The sequence below is a fragment of the Vigna angularis genome, chromosome 3, assembly GCF_016808095.1.
Source record: "Vigna angularis cultivar LongXiaoDou No.4 chromosome 3, ASM1680809v1, whole genome shotgun sequence".
Taxonomy (NCBI): domain Eukaryota; kingdom Viridiplantae; phylum Streptophyta; class Magnoliopsida; order Fabales; family Fabaceae; genus Vigna; species Vigna angularis.
In genome coordinates, this window is record NC_068972.1 from 27,746,309 (window position 1) to 27,755,484 (window position 9,176).

Sequence of the window (9,176 nt, forward strand, 5' to 3'; positions counted from 1 at the left end):
ATTTTATCAATTAAAATCATGAACAAAATTTAGGTTGAAATAAACAAACAAATAAATATAGTAATGTCACATTTTTTTAGTGGTATTGTCGCATACCTACAAAATTTCCTTTTATAGTATATAACAGGTAGATGACAAATTATAAATTCATCATAATAAGAAATTAATTACTATAGTTATAAAAATAGTAATTTAAGATTAAATAGTTGATTGGTTAAGTTTATATTACCTTAATAAATCAACCATTAAAGATATGATTACTATTATATATTGTGATAAATATTTGAATGAGATTGTAATAGGATTGGGTCAATAAGCAACAACTTATTCTCTGATAGTATAAATTTGTTATCTTCTTGTTAAACAAACTACCATACAAATTTCTCAAAACTAAACCGTGAAGTGGAATTAGGATTTTTTTTTTCTTTGCATAGAGACTCTCATGGAATCAGGTTAAGATTTAATCTTTTTTGAATATGAAGAAGCGATCACGGACTATAATGTGGTTCATATGTAATGTTACATTTTCTATCAGGTGATGAAGAGTGGGAATTGAATGAAATGGAGCGTCACGAAAACTATTTCGATGAGAAATTTGAAAGGGCTGCGCAAAACTTGAGTAAAGAGACTGAACCCTCTTCTCAATTAGCTTTGCTAATTGAAATTTGTGGAGTTCTGCCAGTTTGCTCAAAGGATATAGTCTCTCACAGCTTAGACTTGTTATCTCCACTCCTCGTAGATCATGCAAAGAAAAAGAGTAACCCAGATATAATGTTGTTTTCCTTAAGGGCCATTACCTTTGTATGTGATTTGCATCCTCCAGGACTTGAATTTTTTGTTGAACATGATTTTGTTCCTACATTGTGTGAAAGCTTATTTGCTATTCAGTATGTAGATGTTGCTGAACAGGTAATCGTTACTTACTTTTTTCTATTGAGTCAACATTATGTATGATTTATCCCTTGCAGAAAAAAAGAATATAACTTATTGATGTTGATATTATGAAGTGTGTCATAGTATTGGAAAAAATATCTCTAAGGCGACCACTTGTTTGCTTAAAGGCTGGAGTAGTTATGGCTGTTCTCAACCACATTGACTTCTTCTCAACAGACGTGAAGGTAAGACTTTAACATAACAGGGCGTTATCTACGTGAGCAATCACTGTTTCAAAGTTTTATGATTGAATTTGTTTTTTGTTGTTTTATGTATTCTGTTCCCTTCATCAGAGAGTGGCTCTTTCTACTATGGTGAACTTATGCAAGAAGCTTCCTTCTGAAAGTCCTTTACCTTTCCTAGAGGCTGCCCCTATATTGTGCAATCTTTTAGGGTATGAGGATCATAAGGTACCAGTGAATGGATTTAAGATGATTATAATGTAGATTTGGTTTCATCTTTCCTTTTGTAATGTATACCAACCTTTTACATGTGCTTCTGCAGCTTGTCGAGAATGTTGCTACCTGCTTGATCAAAATTGTGGATAGTGTTTATCAGTCCTCAGAATTGTTGGATGAGCTTTGTAAGCACGGATTGATTCAGCAGGTTACACTTCTTTTAAGTTCAAGTGCTCAGACAACCCTATCTGAATTGACTTACTATGTAAGCAATTTTTTGTTTTTTATCTATTATTCAAATTTTAAATCTTTCCCTGTCTTATGAAATTTTTATTTGATGTATATATATTATTCTGTTTGCCAGGGATTGGTAGGACTACTTGTCAAACTTTCATCTCGATCATTTGTAGCCTTCAGGAAATTATATGAACTCAATATAAGCAGCACATTGATAGATATATTATCTACGTTTGAGCTCACAAATGAAGTGTCAATGTCGCAACAGATTGGTGGAAACTGTAATTGGGTATGCAGCTTAGGTTTGATATTGCTGTCTCCTAGTGTGCAGCAGCATTGTTTGACTAACATTCTATTTCAAGTTGAAAAATTTTGTATCTTCAATTGTGATTAATGTGTTGATTGGTAATTTTTTCGATATTAATAACTGGTCCATTTGTTTAACTTCAATAATTATGTGATAACTTTGGTAAGAAGCCATTTTTGTTAGCTTTAAAGAAAATAAGAAACCATTGTTTCTTCAATAACTTAACAATTATTATAACTTTTCAAAACCTATTCTTAATAGGAGACCCTAATCATTCAATTAAAACGAATTTTGCTAAAAAACTTGAAACAGTCTTATCTTTTTTCTTCATTCAATTGCCTGTGATGAGTTAAACTTAAGCACTACTTGCACTTGTTGAAATCTGTTCTCTATATATATTTAGTAGTGTCATTCAGAAAAGGTATGGAGAGGGTTTTTGCTTTTAATGGAATCAAGGATATGTGATTTGTTAGGTATATTAGTAAGACTAACTTTTTTCGCAATGCCCACTCACGCCAGAGCAAATAAATAAGAGAAAACAAAAGAAATATGTATAATCTCTCTAATTGTATGTATGTATTCACTGTATCTGTAAAACGAAAATAATAACAACTCGGGAGCCTAATCCCCCACAACAAAATCTAAGACCTGTTTACAAAACATAAGAAATGACTAGCTACTCAACAAAATCACAGAAAGTTTATTTATACTCTCTCGCTCCCCCTAGCACCCTAACAAACTTTCCCACCCTTTTTATTCATCCTATACCGTTCGGTATTATCACCCTTATACTGTTCGGTGCTTCACTCCTTCCTCCTTTGCAGCCACCGTTCGGTATTAGTCTACATACCGTTTGGCTCCTACACTCCTATTCCCTTACCGTTCGGACACTCCCTTTCCTTATTACCATTCGGTATTATTGTATATACCGTTTGGTTCCTTCACTCCCACTGTTCGGTATTAATGTAGATACCGTTCGTTTTATACTTCCCTACTCCCTTCTAGCTACCGCTCGACATCTACTTCCCTCCTCCTTCCAGCTACCGTTCGGTACTTCCCTCCTTCCTTCTGGCTACCGCTTGGCCTCTGCTTCCAACCTTCCTTCCAGCTACCGTTCGGTAGTTCCCTCCTTCCTTCCGGCTACCGTTCGGTATTCCTCCTTTATTCCTCCGGTCATATATATTTAACTTCCTAACATGATTTGAGAAATTATTGTAATTAAGTAGTGTGAAAGGTGACATATTGTTTGCTGATTACTAGGTAAATGAAGTACTCAAACTGCTAAATGAGCTTGTCCCTGACCGGACTAAAGATCAAAATGATCAACTGGTGGTAGATAAAGAATCCTTCCTAGATAATCACTCGGATCTCCTGCAAAGGCTTGGAATGGATGTGTTTCCCATGTTAATCAAGGTTGGCATTTTTTCTTGTAATTTACTAAATGCTCTTTCATTTCTATGTAAAATTTCAATACTTATTCACCCTTTTACAGATGTTAAATTGTGGTGCGAGTTTATATGTTTGGCACGGATGTTTATCTGTTATGTACAAGATAGTACGTTTGAGCAAATCCGGGGTGCATGACGAATTGCTCAAAAATGTCAATATTTCAAGGTGAAACAGACATTTTCATATTTAGTTATGCATTATCATGTGAATTTTTTGCAAACATATTAGTGCTCACTTTATCTGGTTAACATGACAGTTTTTTGGCTGAAGTATTCACTCAAAAGGATCAGCACATGTTAATGTTAGCATTACAAATTGCTGAGATAATCCTTCAAAAATTTCCAGATGATTTCTTGATATTGTTTTTAAAGGATGGTGTCTATTTTGCCATTGATTCACTAGTAAGACAAGAAAAAAGAACTACAAAATTGTACCCGGTGAATTGTGGCATTCAGTCGGACTTTAGTCAAAAATCTGCCACAAGACAGGCCCTCAAGTGCCTATGTTATGCATTTTCAAGTGGCCATTCTTCTACGTCATCAGAAGTCAGAAAATGCAAGCTTGCCAAAAACTCTGTTTTTGATCTTGCAGAGCACATAAAGACAACTTACTTCGTTCGGGAATTATATCATTCTCAGACTGATGCTTTACAGAATCTCAGAACACTATCTAATGACTTGTTAAGCATGTCTACGGACAATGGTGTTCTTTCTGTGCATGAGGAGATGACCAAGAGTATATTGTATCAAATCATGGACAAGCTTACTGGAAAGGAACAAGTTTCTATTTCTGAATTTATTGAAAGCGGAGTCCTGAAATCACTTGCTGATTATTTATCTCAGGGTCGGTACATGAGGAACAACATGGGAATACATGATGTTTTTAAAGATGATGCCGTCATAAAGAAACGGTTTGAGACTTTGGCTACTGTCTGCTTGTTTGCTTCTCAGCCTCTCTCCTGCGAAAAAACTCTTTCTGTCTTCATAAGGAACTTGCAGACTGCACTGACTTCATTGGAAACTTTCCCTGTTATTCTGAGCAGTGGACTACAACTGAGAGGTTCATATGTCACTGTTCCTAAGAGGCGTCACCTTCCTTACCCTAGTCTGAACGTGTGTTTTATCAAGGTTGAGGGAGAGGATTCCCTGAATGAGTATTCGAATGGTTCTGCTAGGTTTATTTGTACTGTTGACCCTTTTTCTTCTCAGCATTCCATTGAAGGATTTTTACGGCCAAAGCTCGGTTCAAAAAGCACAGAGCATGCTGGATCATCATCCATCCATGCACTGTGGCAACCCGAAACTTCTCCTCAATCACCGTTAAGTTCAAGTACAGTCCCGGTTGAAATTCCCGTAAGTTTGGGGCACACTGACATGATGACGGATCTCCCTGAAACACAGGTGATATTTGTAACTGTGATTATTATATATAGAAGTATTTGCTGCCTATTTCTTGTTATTTGTATGAAACCAAGTTTTTCACTCTGCATAATTGTTCCTTTTTGTTCCTGGGTTTTACGGTTGACCTATTTTCTAAATTATCATTTTACATCTTGCACTTTGGAATGTATGTATTTTAACATTTTTTGTGACCTTTCTATCAGGGTTATGATGAAGAACTGCAGATGAATATAGGACCAAACCCAGAACAAAAAAAATGTGAACCTGCACGTTGCAGCAGTGAAGCTACTCAAAAGGTTGTCTTGTACTATGAAGGACAACGTATGGATCATAAATCCACTCTATATCAGGAAATTCTTCGGCATGCATTAAGACAAAATGATCCTTTTTCTAGCTTAAAACTGTGGACTAAAATGCATAAAATAACATTTAGAACGGCTGTTGAAAATGAGGACATAATACCTCCGCAATGTCATTCTTCGCCTCAGGATTCCTCTGATGATAATGTATTAGCATATTGTGAACATACTCCTTTTTTCTCAGATTTGCTCTCTGGTGAACTTGTTACTGATTTGGAGAAGCCAAGCCCAACTTATGATATTTTATTTCTTCTTAAAAGCCTGGAAAAAATAAACCGAATTATATTTCACCTTATGTCTCGTGAAAGAATTTATGCTTTTGCCAAAGGGAATATTGGAGACCTGGATAGCCTAAAAATAACAGTTCCTTGTATTCCACAAAATGAGTTTGTAAACACTAAGTTGACTGAGAAGCTAGAGCAGCAGATGAGAGACCCTTTGGCGGTCTCCATTGGTGCTATACCATCGTGGTGCAATCAATTAATGGCTTCATGTCCTTTCTTATTTGGTTTTGAGGCAAGATGCAAGTACTTCAAATTGGAAGTACTTAGTCAATCACAAGCTCAACCTGGCTGGTCTTACAACGGATCAGGATCAATGAGTGGTTTGCGAGTGAGCCCAGGTGAATTGCCCAGTAAGATATTTTTTATTCATCGGAACCAGATTTTGGAATCTACTGCAAAAATGATGAAGGTGCATGGTAATAATAAATCGGTTCTTCTGGTGAAATATAATGGAGAAGTGGGCAGTGGTCTTGGACCAACTTTGGAATTTTATACCTTGGTGTGTCATGAGTTCCAGAAACCTGGCTTGGGCATGTGGAGAGAAGAGGTAAACTTGCAGGTTGAGGAAACGAGAATCCGTTCTTTTCATGGTCTCTTTCCACGGCCATGGTTGCGAGATACATCTGGAGGCATACACTTCTCTGAAGTAGAAAAGAAATTTTTCCTTCTAGGCCAAGTTGTTGGTAAAGCACTTCAAGATGGAAGGATCTTAGATTTCCACTTCTCTAAAGCTTTTTATAAACTTATTCTTGGAAAGGTAATCAATTCTTGGTGCAGTTAATCAAATTGATATGTCCACAACCCTTTAACATTGTTCAAAATTTATAATGGTGACTGAATTTCTCTGTTTGCTACCATGTCTGTTTAGGAACTCTCTCTATACGACATACAATCATTTGATCCTGAGCTCTATGTGGTGCTGCAAGAGTTTCAGGCGCTAGTTATGAGGAAAAAATATATGGAATCTATCAATGAAAGGAATTCTGACATAGTAAGCTTTCGAGATCAGAGAATTGAAGATCTTTGTCTAGATTTCACTCTTCCTGGATATCCTGATATTGTTCTCGCTTCAGGGACTGATCGTTCAATGGTAAGTCATAGCTCGTTATTTTTGTCATTCAATTTTCACTTTAATCACCCTTTCAATGGCTGAATATAAACTTTATATGTTCATCCATTTTTGTAGGTAAATATGAGAAACCTAGAGGATTATGTTTCACTAATTGTCAATGCAACTGTGAGGTCTGGAATTTCAAGACAAGTGAAAGCTTTTCAATCTGGATTTAACCAGGTCTCTTAGATCAATAGCAGTATAATGAATTTAATATTTAAAATGCTAATGAATTTCTTCTGTATTTTCATTGTGATTCTGATTTTTTTTTTTTTACTTGTTTTCTACTTTAGATTTTACCCATTGAACGTATTCAGATCTTCAATGAAGAAGAACTTGAGCGCGTGTTTTGTGGAGAGTCTGACTCTTGGGCTGTAAGTACAGTTTCATTCATTCAACTGTTTAAATATGTCCTTCTCTTCTCAACTAACAACTAATAATATTATTGCCTTGTTAAAACAGATCAACGACCTTGAACATCAGATTATATTTCATCATGGGTACACTGCTAGAAGTCCTCCCATTGTTAATGTAAAAGCATTCACATACATTTACATATTTTTTTATCACACTTTCACTAAATATGTTTAGTTTCTTTAACCTGAATCTCATAAATTTATTATCCATGGACTCAGTTTTTGGAGATTCTCCGAGAGTTTGATCATGAACAGAAACGAGCATTTCTGCAGTTTGTGACTGGAGCACCTCGACTTCCACTAGGAGGGTTGGCATCTCTTTCTCCGATGTTAACTATTGTCAGAAAGGTTTATAGATTGCACACTTTATATTTTCAGAGTAGCTTTTGATACTTGGTAATAACATTTTTTTTATATTATCTATCTACTAATGTTCTTGTTTTTAACAGCATTCTAACCACCATCCAGACACAGACCTACCAAGTGTCATGACTTGTGTTAATTATCTCAAGCTACCTCCTTATTCATCAAAAGTAACTCACTGGTTTATACTATTTCAATATTGCATTAGTGAAAGCACTTGTAATGTTTTAGAAACTGGTTTCTTTTTAGCCTAATTAATTCTTCTTCGGCACTCTGATGAATTTCAGGAAATAATGAAAGAGAAGTTGTTATATGTCATAACAGAGGGTCAAGGATCTTTTCATCTTTCGTGATTCCACTCCCTGTACTGGTCGGTTTTTGAGCTATAAAGATGCAGTTTTAGGGTAATGGTGCTACTGAGTTTCTGGCAGAAGTCTGAAATGAATCTGTTTTCACTTACTACACAGTATGGTTTTACTTGATGGATTAGTATCAATTGTACAGAAACAGAAGGTTATTGACTAAGGGTTATTTGCTTAATTTCCATGTACAGTTCTTGTATATATACACGAACCTTAAATATTTATATGTATGAACCTTGATCATTTATTGAAAGTCATTTTGAATATTAAGTGGTATCAATCATTAGGGTAACGATTATCTCCACTCAAAATGTCCTTCTCAGTCATCATTCAAACACAATCCAAAGCAAAAAATGAAAAAAATAAACAAACAAACAAAAAGACTATTGAAAGTTAAGTATTTTCCTAACATTAACCATTTTAATCAAATCTAAAATAACTATTTCCTTCAAACTCTTACATAGTGAATTGAACTATCACACTTCTCACCTGTCACTTTGTAAAATATAATTTTTTTTTGAAAAAAAACAAAATATGAACTGAATTAAAAAAATTGTATGTTTGATTTAAATCCGCTCTTGTTAATTTTTATTTTTTATTAAAGATTTACTTTTTTATATAATAATAAAAATATTAGTAAAATTATAATAAATATATTGAATATAAAATTAATAAAATTATAAGATTAAATATTTAATATCATCAAAAGTTAAAATCATATATTTTTGTACTCTAAAACAAACAAATGAAAACGTTTAAGATCAACTTAAAGAATATAAAAAGTAGAATCAAGAGAAGATAAAAACAAATTATATCCGTTGCCAAATCAATTTTTAAATGTCCATATAGTTGCAACATGTAGAGAATAAAATTTCGATCACACTTTAATTGCAATATTTTATTTCATTCTTTTCGTAAAAGAAACATATTCTGTTAAACATTTGAGAGTTAGCCATGTGGACAATGAAGAAGAATCAAGACAATCACAAATTAAACATGTGAATTGAACCATCTTTGCAAAGAGATCTAGATTAAAATGTATAACTTATTAATATTAATAATAATAAGAAGAATAAAAAGAATAATATATTCATATTAATATATATATATATATATATATATATATATATATATATATATATATTGAAGTATATTGTGATTCAATTTGTTTTGGATCGGTTCTGAAAATTCATCCCCAAATCGGATTGAAAACCACTTGGTTCTTAGAAGAAAAACAATCCAAAAAATATAGATCAGTTATTTAGATCAATTTTAGTTCTTTATTGGTTCGGTTATGAACGCTATAAGGAATAAAAACCTTGACTATAACACAACAACTTGCTTAATATTAGCATAAATTGGACAATTGAATCAGTTTTGGTTCGGGACAAACTTATCTGTTATGATTAGTGAGGTTGAAAATATAAGTTTTCTAATTTTTATTTTTATTTTTATTTAATATATACTCTAAAAGCATACTTAATTATATAAATATTTTTAAACTTTTAATTAATTAGTTAATGTTTCTAAATGAATTAAAAAAACTATTATACTTAA

The 9,176-nt window shown here is 33.5% G+C and overlaps 1 protein-coding gene across 1 annotated transcript; it reads left to right on the forward strand.

Annotated features, from left to right (window-relative positions):
* Nucleotides 1-442: 442 nt before the first annotated feature.
* LOC108324567 (E3 ubiquitin-protein ligase UPL4) lies at nucleotides 443-7,827 on the forward strand. The gene is made up of 18 exons (XM_052874528.1): nucleotides 443-452; nucleotides 536-909; nucleotides 1,008-1,118; nucleotides 1,227-1,343; nucleotides 1,438-1,596; nucleotides 1,696-1,883; nucleotides 2,845-3,025; nucleotides 3,136-3,288; nucleotides 3,368-3,489; nucleotides 3,581-4,724; nucleotides 4,928-6,124; nucleotides 6,236-6,457; nucleotides 6,554-6,658; nucleotides 6,772-6,852; nucleotides 6,941-7,009; nucleotides 7,114-7,242; nucleotides 7,344-7,427; nucleotides 7,545-7,827. Exons 1-18 carry the CDS (start codon nucleotides 443-445, stop codon nucleotides 7,608-7,610), a joined length of 4,512 nt encoding a protein of 1,503 aa, XP_052730488.1. The 3' UTR covers nucleotides 7,611-7,827.
* The last annotated feature ends 1,349 nt before the right edge of the window (nucleotides 7,828-9,176 follow it).

Bases quoted from the DNA above. Each gene is read 5' to 3' on its own strand.
- LOC108324567 (XM_052874528.1), top strand. The intron at 3,289-3,367 runs GTTGGCATTTTT...ACCCTTTTACAG, and splicing joins TGTTTCCCATGTTAATCAAG to ATGTTAAATTGTGGTGCGAG. The intron at 4,725-4,927 runs GTGATATTTGTA...CCTTTCTATCAG, and splicing joins CGGATCTCCCTGAAACACAG to GGTTATGATGAAGAACTGCA.